At 41.2% G+C, this 19,723-nt stretch overlaps 1 protein-coding gene across 3 annotated transcripts in view; it reads left to right on the forward strand.

The window, feature by feature from the left end:
- Positions 1–19,404, forward strand: part of LOC100686380 (keratinocyte proline rich protein) — a 30,818-nt gene extending 11,414 nt beyond the window's left edge. Inside the window, exons 1-2 of one of the 3 annotated variants that reach the window (XM_038562288.1) lie at positions 15,306–15,359; positions 16,890–19,404. In XM_038562288.1, the coding sequence (XP_038418216.1) occupies positions 16,918–18,693 (1,776 nt within the window). In that variant the 5' untranslated portion in view covers positions 15,306–15,359; positions 16,890–16,917 and the 3' untranslated portion in view covers positions 18,694–19,404. Of the gene's footprint in view, positions 1–15,305; positions 15,360–15,402; positions 15,428–16,889 lie in introns of those variants that run through there. The other 2 variants (XM_038562286.1, XM_038562289.1) reach the window with 2 other exon arrangements.
- Positions 19,405–19,723: the final 319 nt, after the last annotated feature.

A 19,723-nucleotide genomic window follows, 5' to 3' on the forward strand; every position in this document is an offset into this window, starting at 1 on the left:
GTGGCATCCCATGTGGATATGTCAGAGATTCCAGCGTCAAAAGTGACGGGAGGCATCCCTCAAACATAATTGCTATTGATCACCATTCTACCCTAAAGGACCTGCAGGAGAATGTAGTCCTCTCTCTTTTCCGTTGCATCCTAGGCTACTAATGGGTCCCTGGAAATGGACTGAAATATCATGCCATGTTGTGCCATGAAAGCCGTGTTGTGCTATGAAGGCTGTGAAGAATCCACCATTTTTAACCCATGGAAAACACTAGAAAAGTTTTATAAGGGGAAATTACTCACTTTTGTACCTTAAGTAGTCAGTAGAGGACATTAATGAAAATCAGTGAAGATAGAAATCCATCATTATCTAAGCGACATTCCAACACAGGTAGTCCTTACAGCTGGCCTCCCTGAGAAACAGTTATCGGTTGGGTTTTCATTTAGTTGGGTACTAGTTTTGGCTAGCTCCCAGGTGAGGTCTCATGACTAGAAGTGGTTAGACCAGGGATGTGGAGGGAATCACATTAGACCAATGAGGAGGAAACCTCACATAAGAGTATTAAGATCGGCAGCCTTCCTGGTGACTTAGGTGGCTGTCCCTTTCCCCAGAAAGACAAATTGTATAAGAAGAGGAATAAAGAGAGGGCGTCAAGTTCTGAGTCTTATTACCATCCCGACCGAGGTACTAACTTTAGCCAGAAGGCAAGCTTTTTCCTCCCTGTAGAGTAGTAGCCCTGGGCTAGAGGATTGTGGCCTGAGCAACTGACATGAAAAGTGTTCCAATAAACCATATTCCTTGAAAAGCTCCTAAAATGAAAGTAAGAGAAGAGGAATTTAAAAGTTTAAGTTTAAAAGAAGCAACATATCTCTTTTTTACCCATTGTATATATGGTTGGAAATGAACTATGTGAAATGGAATGTGGTATGAATAAAAGAAATGGAATGTGGTATGGATAAAAGGTTTTTTTTTTTTTAAATAATTAATATTTTGGTTGAGGAGGGGCACAGTGAGGCCTGTGGGACAGGATCTTGTGGTTTGAGGTAGGTTATTGTTGAATCCTAGCTTTCTTTTGGGTGGGTTCCCCAGTCTTCTTATATTATTAAAATGAGTGAATGAATGAATGAACAGATGGACAGGTCAACAAAGTAATAAGGGAGAGGACAGTGTATCTGATTTCTCTAGTTCTGTATGTCTAAGGTCTGTGTTGCCAGAAATTCATTAATTTATATGATGTTCTAATTTGATTCTCACAGATGTGTAACTTTGGTTCTTCATTAATTTTATAGATAAGGAAATTGAGGTCCAGAGAAGTTAAATAATTTGTCCATGGTCACATAGTAAGAACAAAGCTGGCTTTCCAGCAGTGTCTGAGCCTTTCACTCCTGTTCATTCCTCCTTCTCCTCACCTCTCCTGGGCAATGTTATCTGCTCCTGTGGCCTCAGTTAACATGTCACTCTGACAACTGAGCAGACCTTCTCAGAGAGCCCTTCAGTGACCCCTGAATCTAAAATAGCCCGTTGGCACTCAAGCACATCACTATGCTTTATGTTCTTTACTTCACATATCACCAACAACTGGTTTCTTATTTAGTTACTTTTTTTGTGCCCTCCTCTTCCCATTTAATGTGAACTCTCTGAGAGTATGAACCTTGTTATCTTGCCCAATACCATGTCTTCAGTATCTAGAATGGAATATTATGGATGCATGAAAAATGTTTTTTGTTTACCTAGCTCCTAGGTCAACATGCAAAGTCCAAATATTTTCCTGAACTTCAGGGGGAATCATTTGGGTGCCTTCCAGATTTTTCCAATCAAGGGCACCATTCTCATTCCAAATTCAAATTTTACCGTATAAAAACCATTCCCTAAGGGGCTCCTGGATGGCTCAGTCAGTTAAACTTAGTCACTCTTGGTTTCAGCTCAGGTCAGGATCTCAGGGTTCTGAGATTAACCCTGGATTTAGGGCTTGGCACTCAATCCCCAGTCAACTGGAGATTCTCTTTCCCTCTCCCTCCCCCTTTGCTCCCCTCACCCTTGCCTGCTCGTGTGCTTGCACACATACATACACTCTCTCTCTAAAATAAAATCTTACAAAACCGTTCCCTAGCCCTCCATTCATCAAACTTCCTCTCTATTGATTTCAACTCATAGAATAGCATCACCTCTGCCCAGTTCAAAACTTGAAAACATCCTGGATAGTTGTCTCTCTTATGTCCTCCTTTCTCTTGGGTGTTCATTGGCCAATGATAGGTGGAAGTGTTACTAAATTAAATGACACTCTGACAAATGTGTAATAATGCTTTTTATGAAATAATGATTAATTCCATTTAAGTTAGTCATTTTAAGTGTTTTATTACATTATTGAAAATTATCTTTCATTGGTAATACATATGAATTAAATACATATTATTTCAATGAAATTCTGGTTGTATGATGTTGAATTAATTAAGTCACTAACTTCTCTAACCCCCAGAAAAGGCTAGCATAATCACATAACTCATAGGATTGTTGTAAGGATTAAATGAGTTATTATGTGCAACTAAATGGCTTAGGAGAGGACAATAACAATTTGCTCTCATGTGACATGACTCTCAGGAACACATTCATTTCACAGATTACAGTTTTTCTGCAAACCACCATCATGATCAAACATACCTTCATTATTAATGAAGGTATCAGCATCAGCATCAGTACACAGTATGGCTACTCCCATATGGCCACTCCTCTTGGTCCTTTGAACCAGCCTCCATAACTAACTCAACCCACGTTATTCTCTTCTTTCCTGAATCAATCAATTCTGCGCATTCCACATTCAGTTGAGTACTGTCCTAATGTTCTTAAGGTTTTTGTTTTGGCAAGCCTCAAGAAATGGTAGTTATCTCATCTCTGGGCTTTCTTCTTCCTTATAAAGTTGTTTTTCACTTCTTCATTATTTACCACTTTATAAGGCAAATTCATTGATAGAAAGGATAAGTAATGACTTCTGCTCTCACATTTCCTTTGAAATCAGTCTTTCTGAGGTCATTATTGATGTCCTAACAGCCAAATGAAATAGACTCCTTGGGGCATTTTGCAATGATGATCACCTTTAGGTCTTTAGGACTCTTTCTTTGAACAATAATGCAAGTCTTTGTTTCCTTTTTCTAGGCTAGTACTGACCATTCCTATTCTATCCATTCTATTTCCCTGCCTGTTGTCCATCAATGAAGTCTTGGAGTCCTCAGTTCTCTTTGATCCTGAAAATATGATGACCTCATTGCCGTATCATCAGCCAGATACCATGTTCCTCTCCAGTGCCTTCTCCTAAGCTCTAGTAGCACCAGGGTTTGTGTCTCACAGAGAAGTCATATGCACCCTCATCTGTTTTCCATGCTGGCTTGTAATGGCCTCCAAGGCAGGAATAATTATTCTTGTATTTTTGAGCACTTAGTAGAGTGCTCTCTCCAATGTACAACATATATCTCTGCCTAGTTAGACCTACTTGTCTTTAATTTCAAGTGTGTCAATAAGCAAAGCATGAATTTTCACATGTGAGTATTCCCTATCTTTATACATTGGTCTTGAAACAAAGCCCAGTGGAATCCCCAATGGCCAAGTGGCAGAATTGTCACTTACCTACCATCTCCAGTTCCAGTCTCTTATGGCTTCTCGTGTCACTGTCTCTACCATGATCCCACAATCCCTTGTGTTGCCTCCTGGCCACTGGTTGGTTGCCCCTTGAGCTTCTCTTTCTGGCCAGTGACCTGAGTTTTATTACCTTGACTGGCCTGCTTACATATACCCACAGTTCATCTGATTTTAATTTTGGTTGGTTTGTGCTCTCAAGCCTAATAAGAGTACTATCTGAGGCACTGATAGATAATGAGATTCATGGTCAAAAAATTGGATCCTTAGATCCAAGCTTCTCCATGTATATCCCAAAGGCATATCCTTATTAATTCACTGTCAGTGACATTCACTCATTTCTTCCTTATATCAACCCCTTCTGTGAGTACTCAGTGGGACTACAGAGGAGAATGGAGAAGAAAAAAGACCAGTACAGATTCTGCCAAAAGTGGGCTTTCCCTCTGGAAGAACAGAGAGACATGCCAAAGAACTTGGCACTATTCTGAGCTAAGAGCTGTTAAGGATCACACCTGGGTCAAAGAGCCCTCCCTCGAATAGCACATAGTAAATTGATTTACAGTGCATTATGTCCAGGTACATCCTTAAGGAATCCTGGCTGATCTTTATGACAAGAGCATTTGAAAAAATCTGGCTTCAAAATAGACAATACATATTTATTGACTTAATGAAGGAGTGAATGCATGAAGGTAGAATGGCTGGCATGCAGCAGCCTGGGGAACAGATATCCTCTTGGCCCTGTACACAGAGATTCTGGAGTCCTTGAGCTGAAAGTATGAGAAGCATAACCTCATCCCAGGGGTGAAAGTAAGTGCTCAGCTACTGCCACATCTCTGGGGGCTGCTGCTGACTTGGGTCATGTCTGGAGGAGCAGCCATGAGAGGGCAAGTAACCTGGACCTCCCCTCTCCTCACCATTTCTTCTGTTCAAGTTTGAGATGCTAAAATGAAGTCTTCTTCTGTCCCTGCGCTCCCCCAAACTTCTTGTTCCCTAACCCCAGGCACCCTCCTGTGGAACCAGCATATCCCAATCCCACCATGGAAGAAAATAAAATTTCTCCTTCTAGCACCTCTGCTCTTTGTCCTGTGATCCCTTAGCACCACTTCCCTGCACCCCTGCCCCACCAGTGCCATTGGAGTTTCTCCAGGCAAAACTGCCCAATTCAGCTTCTGAACATACCAGCCAGTGCACTGCCTTGTCCAGACAACACTCTAGGAAAATTCCAGACCAAGTTTAGTGACTTTGTCCCTTAATCTTGGAAAAGGGATCTTCTTCCCTTCTGTTAGTCTAGTGTTAGAAACCAGATTGCATGTACAGGGTAGTAGCTTTCATGTTTCCTGTGATTTATATTAAAGAATGTTCATAATATGTATCACACTTTATAATACTTTGATAAGTCAGCAAGGGAAACAACCAACAGTGTTGAGATATGAAGATACAGAGATTCGGGGAGGTGGGGGGCACAGTAGGGGACATGTGAAAGCTGAGACCATGGTGCGAAACCCCAGTTCTTACTCTTAATTATTTCTGAAGTCACATGGCCAGACCTATATGACTTCATATTCCAAATAATTTTGGCTCATTGAAAACTGTTTCAGAAATAATTATTCTTTCCATTAGGTGAGCATCATGATGTAATGAAAATGTCTGTAGTGTTAATAATAATAATAATAATAATAATAATAATAATATGATGGTGATAATAATGATAATTGTGTTTATTAAGGGCCTATTCATGGCTTGACTCCTTACATACCTTTTATTTAGACTTTACAACCACCTATGCACCAGCTATTGTTTACATTTTATATAAGTTGAAACTAAGCAAGGCTCAGAGAGAGTAAGTGACTTGCTGTTCTACACAGCTGCTGGACAGACAGCTACAGGATAAGCCCAGGCATGTCTGCCCCTAGAGATCTTGCCTTTTTCCTGGGGGCTCAGTCTCTCGATTGGTTTTACTTCTTGAGATCCAATAGCGTAAAACATGGATTGTGTCTGAGGGTGCCTAACACTAACAGAATCAACAATCCATTTTCTGTGTTAAGACAAAGAGTCCCCACAACTGTGTTCTTGCTTCTGTACCAGTAAGCTCCATACTACCCCTTGCAGGGCACCCAGAGTCTGGTCTTGGCATACTTCTGCTTAGAACTGGGGCTTGCCATCTGAAGATGTACACCTGGTGGTCCCTTCCTCCTGCCTACACTGACTGGTGGCTTCCAGTTCGGTGAATGTGCCACCATCCCTCCAGTCTTCCTTGCTATCTCTTCATACATGCTCTTCCCTCCTTCTACCATGCTCCTCATGCTCTGGTGCTTCTTCTTATCTTTAGATCTTAGCCCCATGTTGCCTTACTCAGGAAAGCCTTCCTGGCCTCCCGTGAACCTCTCCTGTCAAACACTGATCAGGGATTTCATTGACTACCTATGTGGCCCTTTGATTAATGTTTGTCTCTCCACTTGACCAAAATCTCTCTAAGAACAGGGGCTACAGTCATTTGTTTATCTTATCACTGTAGCCCCAGGATGTAGCACAATGCTTTATACATAGTAAGTACCCATTAGCTGAATGAAAAATGCATGCATGGAAGAATGAATGAATCAGCATCACCAACGTTATCACCATCATCCCTCCAATCTGTATTAGTATTGAAATATCTTTCTTTTTCTTTTAACTTACTCATTCAGTTTATTATTTATTTCTCTCCATTGGAATGTAAATTCTTTTTTTTTAATTTAAATTCAATTAATTAATATATAATGTTTTTATTGGTTTCAGAGGTAGAGATCTTGATTTATCTGTCTTAGGTAATAAATAACCAGTGCTCATTACATCATGTGCCCTCCTTAATGTCCATCACCCAGTTACCCCATCCCCTCACCACCTTCCCTTCCAGCACCCCTCAGTTTGTTTCTTATGATTAAGAGTCTCTTTTTTTTTTTTAAAGATTTATTTATTTATTTATTTATTTATTTATTTATGATAGAGAGAGAGAGAAAGAGGCAGAGACACAGGAGGAGGGAGAAGCAGGCTCCATGCCGGGAGCCTGACGTGGGACTCGATCCCGGGACTCCAGGATCGCGCCCTGGGCCAAAGGCAGGCGCTAAACTGCTGAGCCACCCAGGGATCCCCTGATTAAGAGTCTCTTATGATTTATCTCCCTCTCTGATTTCATCTTGTTTTATTTTTTCTCTCTTCCCCTATGATCCTCTGTTTTGTTTCTTAAATTCTACATGAGTGAGATCATAGGATAATGGTCTTTCTCTGATTGACTTATTTCGCTTAGCATAGTACTGTCTAGATCTACCCATGTTGTAAATGGCAAGATTTCTTTTTTTGATGGCTGAGTAGTATATATATATATATATATATATATATATATATATATATACCTCATCTTCTTTATCCATTCTTCTGTCGATGGACATCTGGGCTCTTTGCATAGTTTGGCTATTAGGGACATTGCTGCTATGAACGTTGGGGGTGCAGGTGCCCCTTTGGATCACTGCATTTGTATCTTTGGGGTAAATACCCAGTAGTGCAATTGCTGCGTCGTAGGGTAGCTCTGTTTTCAACTTTTTGAGGAACCTGCACATTGCTTTCCAGAGAGTGGCTGCCCCAGCTTGCATTCCCACCAACACTGCATGAGGTTTCCCCTGTTTCTGCATCCTCACTAACATATGTCATTTCCTGACTTGTTAATTTTAGCCATTGTGATTGGTGTGAGGTGGTATCTCACTGTGGTTTTGATTTGTATTTCCTTGATACTGAATGATATTGAGCATTTTTTCATGTCTCTATTGGCCATTTATTTGTAGGTCTTTGGAGAAATGTCTGTTCAGTCTTCTGCCAAGTTCTTGATTGGATTACTTAAAATAACTTTCTTAATTCCTTCAGTCCCTGGGATATACATATGCTGAAATATATTTGTAGTCTATCTAAAATTGTATTCAAACTGGGCATTTTGTATTTTTATTTGCTCAATCTGGCAACTCTGTCACAGACAATTGCCTTTTGAGGCTGTGGGCCACTCAATTTCAGGCTTGGAAGCTCACAGTCTCATTCTCCCACTTGTGAATATGTGTAGCTTTTTCTCCAGAGACAGAAAGTAAAGTCTTTGGAAGGCAGTGGCTCTGGATTCTCCTTTCTTTAGGTGACCTCTTTCTAGGTCCCTATCTGGTGCTTATATCTATCAAAGCTTTACTTAACACTCTGCATTACAAATGTCAATTCATTTATGTGTTTTCTTCATTAGACTGCAAGCTTCTTGAGGGCAGAGGCTGTAAATAGCTGCTCAGAGAGTGTTTGTTGAGTGAATGGATGATGACTACTCTTAACTCAATTTTAGGAATCCAGTAATCAATTTTAGGAATCCACTAATCTCACTTAGTAATCCAGTGATCTATAAATACTTATTGAGTGTTTTTAACATCTTTGCTTTTTGTGTTTTTTAATATTTAAATTCAATTTGCCAACATATAGTGTAACACCCAGTGCTCATCCCATCAAGTGCCCTCCTTAGTGCCCATCAGCATATTTAAAAAGCTTTACATCATGAACTAAGATCACATTCTTCTAGCATAGAGTGTTTGAGATAATGACTATTAATAGGGAAAATATAAAAAAGTAGTCATCACTGAGAAGAATACATACACTATTTCCTTGGATTATGGGTCAGCTTCCAGTGAACATGTCAGTCTGGGTGATTTGTGTTCCCAGGATGCTTGGGAAAGATGCCTGACTGAGGTTCCAATAGGGACAATAGGGATATTGTAGGAGATACCATATATATAACAGGGAGGCTGGCTCTCAAAAACCCTGTGAGTCTATGCCTCATGAATGTGATTTAGGTTTTACCAATATTTAGGAATATATCTGTGTGTGTGTGTCTGTATATGATATGTTCATATATGTTTATATGTATACACATGCACATATATCCATGTAAATACAGATATATAATCTTTATTGAGATATAATTCACATTTCATATAGTTCATCTACTTGAAGTGTACAATTCAGTGTTTTTAGTATATTCACAGAACTGTATAATTGTCACAACTTAATTTTAGAATATTCTATCACTCCAAAATGAAGTCCTGTGAAATCATTAGCAGTCACAACCCATTCCCCCAAGCCCTACTTTTTGTTTCCACAGATTTGGCTATTCTGGGCATTTTATAGATATGGAATCATACAGGGGCACCTGGGTGGCTCAGTTGATTAAGTCTCAGACTCTTGGTTTTAACTCAGATTATAATCTCAGGGTCATGAGATTGAGCCCCACATTGGGTTCTGTGCTCAGCAGGGAGTTCGCTTGAGATTCTCTCTCCCCCTCTTCTTCTGCCCCTCCCCTGTGCTTGTGCACATTCCCTATAAATAAATAAAATCTTAAAAAAAAAAAAAGAAATGGAGTCATACAGTATGTGGTCTTCTGTGAGCAGCTTCTTTCAGTTAGCATAATGTTTATAAGGTTTACCAATGTTGTAGTCTGTATCAGAACTTCATTTTTTTAATGGTAAATACATATTCCATTGTGTCAGTGTACCACTTTGTGTTTATCCATTCATCAGCTGATGGACCTTTGGATTGTTGCCACAGTTTGACTATTGTAAATGTCACTGCTACAATGTATTCATGTACAAATTTATGAGTAAATGCATATTTTCATTTTTCTTGATAACATTTTCATTTTGGTAGAAGTGGTTTGGTGGATCAATGGCTACTCTATGTTTAACCTGAGGAACTGCCAAACTGTTTTCCACAGTGGCTGCACCATGTACATTCCCACCAGCAATGGTGTTGAAGGTTTCAATTTCTCCATGTCTTCCTCAACACCTGTTAGTGCCTTTTTTTTTTTTCATTATAGTCATGCTAGTGTGTATGAAGTGGTATGTCACTTGAGGGTTTGATGTGAATTTCCTTGATGACCAATAATATTGAACATATTTTTATGTGCTTATTGGCCATTTGTATATCTTCTTTGGAGAAAAATCTATTCAGATCCATTGTCTATTTTTAAATTGTAATATCTTTTTATTATTTAGTTGTAGGTGTTCTTTATATATTCTAGATACAAGTCCAGTTTCAGATATATAATTTACAAATATTTTCTTTTATTCTGTGGGTTATCTTTTCATTTTCTTGAGATTCAGATATTTTTAAGTTGAGTGTAATTGACACACAGTGTTACATTAGTTTCATGTGTACAATATAATGGTTCAATATCTCTGTACGTTATACTGTGCTCGCTAGAAGTGTAGCTACCATCTGTCACCATACAACACTATTACAGTATCATTTACTATATTCTCTGTGCTGTGCCTTCATCTCTGTGACTTATTTATTCCATAACTAGAAGCCTATATCTCCCATTCCCTTTCACCCATTTTTCCCATCCCCTAAACTCCCTTTTCTCTGATAGCCATCAGTTTGTTCTCTGTATTTATAGGTCTGATTCTGCTTTTTGTTTGTTGGCTTATTTATTTGTATTTTAGATACTACATATGAGTGAAATCATATGGTATTTGTCTTTCTCAGTCTGACTTACTTTGTTTAGCATAATATACTACTCTAGGCCCACCCATGCTGTTAAAAATGGCAAGGTCTTATCTTTTTTATTATTGCATAATATTCTATTGTATATATAGATTCCACTACACAATCACACACACACACACACACACACACACACACATAATTTTTATCCATTCATCTATCAACAAACATTTAGGTTGCTTTCATATCTTGGCTACTGTCAATCATGCTGCAATAAACATTGGGATGCACATATCTTTTTAAATTAGTGTTTTCATTTCATATGAGCATCTTTTCACTTTCTTGATGTTATCATTTACAGCACAAAATTTTTAATTTTTATAAAGCCCAATTTGACTATTTTTCTTTTGTTGCTTCTGCTTTTGGTGTTGTATATAAGAAACTGTTGATTAATTTACTTCTATGTTTTCTACTGATAGTTTTATAGTTTTAGCTTTTTTTGAGTTAATTTTTAGAGTATTTTGAGTTAATTTTTATGTATAGTATGAAGAATAATATATTTTAATATTAATATCACCTGTAATATTATGCAAATTTATCTTCTCATCTTTCTGTATACATATCTAATGATGACACTATCATTATAGCGCTATATTTATTAATTTCATTGTTCTACCTCAATCTATAATTTTCTATCTCTTTCTAACTTTATTTTTATCTTTATAATTTGAATCTAATATTAGGACTAGAAATAACTTCAGGATTTTTGTCTAGAACTGAGACCCAGAGAATTTAAGTGACTTTGCTGGAGGCCACACAACTTTTAATGTCTTCTTTGTGTTAATAAAAGAGATTTATAATGAATAAAGGAATTTTACAGAAATAAGTTAACCTCAAGATTAAATTTAGGCAAAAATATAAATAATAAGGTATCTAGTCTCCAAATTGGAAGGTAGTTTATCTTTGAAACCCACAGCAAACAAATAATCCAAACATAAAAGAGCAATCTATATCCTTAATTTAATAAGTGAAATCTCATCTTCTTTCTAGCCAACTTATATCTACTGAAGTCTTTCTTGGTATCCTATTAGGCAACCAACTCTTTTAACTGGCTCCAGGGATTTATTACTAGGCTGATTTTCATAACATCATTTAACAAACATTTAATGGACACTTTCTAGGAACGCGGCTTTCTGCTAGACCCAGTCTTCTGCTGCCAAGATGCTCATTATCTGGTGAAAAAAGCCATATCTATTGGTAAAAAAAGTACATTATTTGTAGGTCCCGTAAAAGAAGACTGTTGGAGTCGGTGTGGCTCATTTCACCTGGGTGATGGTGATAGTAGAGCTAAGTGAGGCTGATGGAGAACTTGAAGGTGGGCTAAATGTGATGCAATTCCTAGCAGATATCTGGCACACAGGGGAATAGAGTTAGTTGGGGAGAAAAACAGGAGATAGTGTTCTGAGCAGAGGAAAGAATTCTGAGAAAAGACATCAGACATGAAGCATCAGCCTACATTGGGAGCGTGTAACTGAGGAGTAGGATGTGGCAAAAGGTTTTTTCTGTAACCAAAGATAGCTTGAAATTTGATGTATCTTTGCCAGCAAACCCCTTTTATTTTACTTTTCCAAATCACTAGATATTGATAACTTAGTAATGCTACATTGATTATATTCTATGAGGCTTAGCATCTGATGAAGCAGGACTGTCCAATCACCATAATAATCATAATATATTATGATTAAAACAGTAGTTAATTTAGTTCTGCTCTAGACTCAGAGTACTACTGTTTAATGGCATGAGTGTCACAAGACAGTCAGAGACTTCAAATACTCCATATAAGCAGGGGTATGACTTGTCTAGCCTAGTTCTTAACCTGCTGAGGAAACACATATATTACTCCTTCATTTCTACACATTCTCTGTTTATGCATTTCCAACTCCGGCCTCTCTCTGTCCTTCTACATCTTTACATCCCCTTATGTGTCCATTTAATGTCCCCAGTCACCATCCCTCTTGTGCTTGCTTCCTCTTTTATTTTTAATGTTTCTATTAAGGGTAGTTGCAAACAGAACTGGGAAGCTCTTCTGCTCTGTTTAATATTAACTTTTTTTTTTTGTTCTCCCTGACACAAAGAGATGTCCTTGTTTCATTATCTCTTAAACAGCCATTTGGTGACAATCTGTGATAGTATTTTGTGCTTTTTACCTTTACCCTAGTTGACACATAGGTACTACATGGTTTAAATATGCATATCTGACCCACTGGAAACTGGGCTCAGGGAAGACAGCTCAATGGTACCCTGGTGACAGGATAAAACCCCGATTACTTCAATATTAGAGGGCGGAGGTCACACAATATTAATAATTTATATGGAAAAGTTGAAAGATACCTGAGATGACAAATAGCACCTTCATTTCAGGAATGAGTCCCTGCACCTCCAGCTACTATAGTGATAGGAGGGGACTCCAATGAAAAAAATGTGAGTGATACAAAGGGAGAAGTTTTATCAAAAGAGTTCAAAAACATACATCTTTGCAAAGAGAGGGCAAGTATTTATTTTAGCTCTTGGGATCAAGGCATTCTAACCCACCAGTGAATTCTGTTAAGGTTCGACAAGCCTGGGCCCCAAAAGATCATAACTCCTGAAAAGGGTCTCATAGTACAACAAAGCATAGAGTATCTCTCTGTATCTGTAACTCAAGGTAACTTCATCTCATTGTTTATCTACTTCCTGAGTCTCTACCTCTAGATAACTTGGCTTTCAATCCTGGTTCTGACATTTCCAAGCTTATGATCACCAACAAATTTTGACTGCTTTGAACTTTGATTTTTTTCAGCTATAAAAAATAATAATAGTTTGTACCCTATGGGCTATTCTAAAGATGAAGGGAGTTAATACATATCAAATCCTTAGCCAAGTGATGGTTATATAGCAAGTACTTGGTCAGTTATCTCTAGATTTATGTGTGCTTTTTGAGTTGCCTCCATCTTTTTATTCTTTTATTTTTTATTTTTTTGCCTTCATCTTTTTAAATTAATGCATGCATATCTGCTGCTACTTCATGCCTCTGTGTCTCTTTCACATGACCTATTTCACTCCCAGCTTGTATTCTTTATACTTCTGAATTTTTTAAATTGCTAACTTGTCTCTATCTTTTGTTCTAGATTTTATTATATCTATCTCTATTTTTATCATTTTTGTAGATATTTATATACCTAGGTTTCTTTTGATATCTTTATATCAATTTTACAAATCATTACACCTGTTATCACCTATTCCTAGGTTTCTATGCTTATATGTCTAGCCATGTATATTTCTATAGCTCCATCTATCTAGATATTGTTGAAAACAAATTGTCTCTCCAAGACAACCATTAGCTTTAGTCCCCAGAGAGGTTCATCTTTTGGGGCTTCGGAATCTTCATCTGTAGAATGATGGAGTAGGACCATAAATTCCTGGGGACTCTTGTTACTTTGACCTTCTGAAAGTCTATGATCCTACTCAAGTTTGGAATGGTATCTGAAGACCCCCTTTGGAATGAGTGTTGGAACCCAGAACTTGGACTCTAAATTCAGGTGAACCTGGGCAGAGACTTCCCCATGGCAGGGACCGGTATGTGCACTGCAGGTCACAAAGCACTTTTGTACCATTATCTGATTTTACCTTCATGAGAACTTAGTGAAGTATTTTCATTCCCATCTTCATATGAGGAAACTAAGGCTCAGAGAGCTACATGGGTAACTGAGTGCTAAGTATTTTAGATCAGCTGTCTTATTTAAGTCACATGATAATTCTATGGCTTTTCTAATTCTCATTCCTCTTCTTTATTTCTCTTCTTATTTCTTCTTCTTCCTCTTTTTTCTTTTTCTTATTTCCATTTTATAGATAGATAATCTGAGGCTCATGGACGTTAAGTAGCTTTCACCCATTAGCAAGCATTGGAGCTCAGATTCAATCCCAAATTTGTCTAAAGTCTGTGCTGACAAGCTTGCTCAGAATCTTAAATGCCTATAGAGGCTAGAAGGTTATATAAAATAGTGAAATGATCCAAGTAGAAGGATTATTTCACTTTCCTTTAATCTCAGCAAAGAAAAACAAGAGCCTAAGTAAAATAATAAAAAGAAACTTATATTGTGCATTGCATCACAGATATATTATAGAATGGTGGAGAATTGTAGAACATATAAGTATATGTAGAACATAAAAGTATATGCCCTAAGAGAGGAATTATTAATTTTCAGGTTTATGGAAATTAGGCTCACGTTTGCCACATCTTTTGATTTAGAAGAAAAGCTGGATGTCTAGAATCTTAAGTATAATTTCTCTATTTCTAAATTGTTAATGATCACTTACTAAATTATATAAGCAAAAATTATGTAGGCAAAAGATAAAAAGATGTCTCATCCTGACTGTATCTTGGGATGCCAAGTTAGTGTGTCTGTCCTACACTATGCTGTCTTTAAACCCTATACCGTAGCATTAGCTGAGCACCGGCTATAAAGCCATCAGGTTGCTCAGCTTAGGAGTAGGAGGAAATGCTGTGCCTGGTTGCTTATGGTTAACATTTATTCTGAGTAGATGTTGGATATTTTGAGTATCATTCTTGGCTGGATTCTTTTACATAAAATAATTGCCTTAACCCTCACAACAACTCTGGAAAGAAGGCTTAATTATCTTTATTTTCAGTTGAGTAAATTAATACTCCTGTTGGTTTTAAAGGTCACTCAGCTGTAAGTAGCCAACCTAGAATGTTAACTTCAGCTCTGACCATGTTCTCTTCGTTCTGTAGAGATGCCTCTATCTTTGAGGTGACTTTAATTGCTTCAAGTTGGGGAACTTTTCCTCTTTTATATTTATCTGATGAAAATCTGAGATAAGGAGGAAGTCAGGGGCCTGGAATCATCTTTCAGGACAAAAGATAGCTTTGCCACCCCTTATCATCCCCACCACTAGATCTCCTAGGGATGGGGGAGAGACTTATAGGGGAAGAAGGAGGAAGAAAACAAGAATCTGCTCCTTCAGAGTCAAGAAGCTTTGACATTGAAGTGAGATACTCCCACATTCTGTAGGTGACTGCAAGGTCAGGCATACAGGGAGGGGACTGCTGCTGGAATGCTAACCTGGGTGATGAGCCAGGCAGATGCCAATAAGCTGTCTCATGGATTAAGCCAGGCCCAGAGCTCTTTATATAAAGACAGCCCTCTGCCCAGATCCTTCAGCCTGAATGTCTGCTTGCTGTGAGGAGGGTGAGTCTAGGGGTTGGGTCCCGGGATTGGGCTAGAGATGCATCTCAGGGGATGCCCAGATTCACAAGGTAAGGCATGGTGGGAGGTGGGGGAGCTTCAAGCACCTTCCAGGAAGTGCTTGAAGGAAGAGTGATACATAAACCTGAGGAGAAATGTCTGGTAGACTTTTAGGAGATATAATAAGAATATTTGTGGAGTTTGTGCAAAGAACTGAGGGCCTGAAGTCAGTGTATTTGCCTTTGATAATAGTGGTCTCCTCCTCAAGTAGCATTTTCCCACATCAGGATCTCTTTTCCTGGAAAAGATGCATTTACACCTTATGAGCAGAGTTGTGTGTCAGGGGGTTACTTTCCCTAAGGGCATGTGTTTGTAGATATTCTCTATAAATGGAGAATGGAAGGCTTTGCTTTTCATTAGAAGCATTTTCAGTATTTCTGGAGCCTATTGAGAAGTGTTTTGTTGGGTGAATTAATTGTTAAATCAGCCACCCTGCTATGCCAGTCACAGGGCTGCCTGTATACAAACAGATGAATTTAGGGAGGGCAGAGGAATGGAGATTGCTTCTGTTTCTCCCTGGATAAGTGTCATGTTGGGGTATGCTTGTATCCCCCAAATCACGTTTGTATGCTTCTGCTGTGCAGGGTTTTATGTGTGGCTGAACGTCAGTCAGTCTTGTGATTTAGGAATCTTGCACTTTCTGGGTTACCCCATCTAGGCACTCATTCCTTGCCTTTACGAGGAGCTAAGGAGAAAACATTTCTGAAGTAGCAGGTTGTCCCATGTCAGATAATTTAGAACAGCAACCTGCCTGGGCAGATTGCCATGTTGGTTCTGAGCCTTTCCAAGGCTGGCATGTTTTGTCTGTGTGTGTTTTGCATATGTCTATGAGGGTTGTTTAAAGAAATTCACCTAAAAAGATTGAATGTGGAGAAACAAACATTTATATTGGGTTTGAGCTGTGCAATAATGGACTGGATCCTTTACTTTTCAGTGGGTGCTTCGGGCACAGATGGAACCTGAACACTTACTCCCACCTGCTCGTTTTTACATGTTTGCACTTGTATGTGTCACCAGTGTATGTATGTGAGGATATCCAAGCTCCTGTGGGTGTGGAGACCCCACTTTGGGCTACAGCCTCCGAAGCAGTGTTATCTCTACCTCCTGTAGAGTGCTCTCCTGCCACTTAGGACAAGGAATCCTAAGGTCTTCAACACACTCTGTGTTAGACACTCTGTGCTGAATGAAGCCCGGGACTGACGCAGGGGGGTGCAGTTGCACTCTGTGCCCACCCTCCAAGGGGAGACTCTGGATGCCTACAACTGTGGCTGTGCCTTTGAAGCTCCCTTAGATCAGGACAGGTCTCAGTGGCAGTGGTGACTAATAATGGATCCCTCTAACTCAGTAAGTGTTTTTGGGTAAAGGTTGATAGTTGGGGAGGAAAGTATAGGGAAGAAGCAGTGTCTTTCCCTTGGTCCTAGATCCTTCTCCCCCAACAACTCATCCTCCTAACACTGATCTTTCTACTGTCAGGTCTCACTCACCTGCCTTCATCAGAACCATGTGTGACCAGCAGCAGATTCAATGTTGCCTGCCGCTTCCCCAGTGCTGTGTGAAGGGTTCCTCTTTCTACTCCTCCAAGTCGCCCAGTGCCAACAGCCAGGTGGTAGTCCAAGCCCCTCGTGAGATGCAAATTATAGAGTGTCCTGCACCATGCCCAGTTCAAGTTTCCCAGGTGAAGTGCCAGGCTTCGAGCCAGTCTAAGACCACCCAGGTGAAGTGCCAGGCCCCATGCCCATCTAAGACCGCCCAGGTGAAGTGCCAGGCTCCATGCCCATCTAAGACCACCCAGGTGAAGTGCCAGGCTCCATGCCAGTCTCAAATTTCCTCTGTTCAAAGCCAGGCCCTATGCCAGCCTGAGGTTTCCTATGTGCAGTGTGAAGGTCCATGCCCTGTTCAGACGTGTTATGTAGAATGTGCTCCAGTTTGCTATACAGAAACTTGTTTTGTGGAATACCCAGTCCAGAACTTTGTACCCTGTCCAGCTCCTCAGCCTGTCCAGACTTATGTGGCTTGTCCCTCAGTTTCCCAAACTCAGGGGAAATTCTCCACCCAGCGTCAGTATCAAGGTTCTTATGGCAGATACGCCCTGCAGGGTCAGTCCCCAGCTTCCTACAACAATTGCACCCCCCAGTTCCAATCCAGGACCGCCTACAGCAACTGCGCCCCCCAGCGTCAGTCCCGGGCTTCATTCAGCACTTGTGCACCCCAGTGCCAGGCCCGAGGCTCTTATGGGAGCTTCTCCTCTCAGCGCAGCCGCTCCCAGAGCACCAGCAGGTGCCTCCAGCCTGGCCCGCTGCAGCCTCTCTACCGCAGCTGTTCCCCACCACGAAGGTCTGAGCCCTTCCACAGCCGCTGCCTGCCATCTGCGTGTTCTTCGGGCTCCTATAACTACTGCACCCCACCACGCCGCTCTGAGCCCATCTATAGCAGTGGCTGCCCGCGGGGTCCTTCCTCAGGCTGCGCTGGGAGATGTGGTCCCAAGTGTCGGATAGAGATTTCCTCCCCCTGCTGCCCCAAGCAGGTGCCCCCGCAAAAGTGTGCAGTTCAGATTCCTCCCATCAGACGCTGCTCTGAGAGTTGTGCCCCACGACCCTCCTGGGGAGCCTCCTGCCCGGAGCTGAGGCCACCTGCAGAGTCACGTCCACTCCCAAGCTTCTGTCCATCACGGCGTCTGGACCGGAGTCCAGAGAGATCGCTGCAGCGATGCCCACTTGCTGCCCCAAGTCCCTGTCCACGTCCTGCTCCACGGCGGTACCAGCGCCCAGAACCCTGTGCAAGGTCCGGGCCGCGCTCCTGTCCTCCACCGCGGCGACTTTCCGAACCCTGTCTGTGTCCGGAACCACGTCCAGCCCCGCGTGCAGCCCCACGACCTAGACCAGTGCAGCGTGAATTTCCCGAGCCACGTCCCTGTCCGCAGCCCTGTGAGCGCCCAGCAGCCTACCCACTTCCAGAGCCAAGTCCCCTTCCAGCACCCTGCCCGAGCCCAGAGCCCTGTGCCGAGCCTCTGCGCTGTCCCAGCCCGAGCTCGGGACCACGTCCGAACCCAGGCCCAGGAGACCTAGGCTGTCATGAGTCTAGTCCATGCCTCCTGGACACCGAGGCCCCCAGCTGTGGCCCAACTGGTTGTAACCAGTGGCAAGGAAGTGGTGACAACTTTAGACCTTGTGATGGGATTCCAGAGCCACAGGGTTTTGGTGATTGTGGAGACCAAGGAGGCACCTGTGTTGGACTGAAAGGCGGTTCTGATGCTGGAACAAAGGGTGCTTATTTTTAAGGATGAGACATCCTTGCCTCCTGCCCTGAAAATGTTCTGCCTCCTTTCCCAGCAGCCTCAATTTCCAGTATGTTCTTGTGTGCTTCTTTCCAAAGACAGCCGGAGGTGATGTCCAAACTCCATTGCATGCCATCTCAGGATCCACCCCTGGGTCTCAGGCCCCTCTCCAGCCCTACATCTGGCTCCTCCCCTGAACACACCCTCAGTTCCAGCCAAACCAGTCTGGCCACCAGGGCACATCTGGGTGTTGTCCAGAATATACTTTGGGTGTCCCTTGCCTCTAAGCCTCTGCTCACTTCCTGCCCTCCTTGCCTGGACCAATTCTCTGCTATGCCCAGCCTCTGAAATTCAGCCCATCTTTCAAGACCTCTTCCTTGGTCTTTTCTGTTTGTTCCTACCCATGGGAACCTATGCCAAGTTCCTAAGACTTACTGCATTGCTCATACCAGCCATTTGGCAACTGCCTTGCAATATCTCTTGAATTATTTCACTTTTCCAGTGTGTCTGTTTTTCTTGACCAACTAGGTTGTAAGCTCCCATTTGAGTGAAGTGAGAATATCTCTAAAGCCCTGTGCTTCTCCTGAGGCAAGCAGCTGCTCTGCAAGGCTTGTGGGTTGGCAGCTTGAGCGACGATCTATCCTGACTGGCAACTCCAGGATCTGGGACAGAAGGAGGTCATGTAATAATAAAGATGATACCCTCATAGTCTGAGTCTTGCATAATGCCTGATTTTTACTCCTTCCTGACTCTCTGGGATGAGCTTCTTTGTTATTATTATTTTTCTTGACTTTATTGTACTCGTGATCTGAGTTTTGCTTGACCAGTGGATTACCTTATGGGTTTTCTGTCTCCTCTCGGTGTCCCTGGTGTCTGGCAGGAGAAGCTGGATGAAAAGGCAGGAGGAATGAGAGAACAAGAAGAACTCTTGCTCCTCAGTCTGGGGGTAGAGGTCTCAGGTCTGGGCTGGGCAGGTCATCCAGCTGTGAGTGTTGGGAGTGGGAGGGGAGCCTGAGGAGAACTGGAAGCTCTC

The sequence above is a fragment of the Canis lupus genome, chromosome 17 (genome assembly GCF_011100685.1).
Source record: "Canis lupus familiaris isolate Mischka breed German Shepherd chromosome 17, alternate assembly UU_Cfam_GSD_1.0, whole genome shotgun sequence".
Classification (NCBI taxonomy): domain Eukaryota; kingdom Metazoa; phylum Chordata; class Mammalia; order Carnivora; family Canidae; genus Canis; species Canis lupus.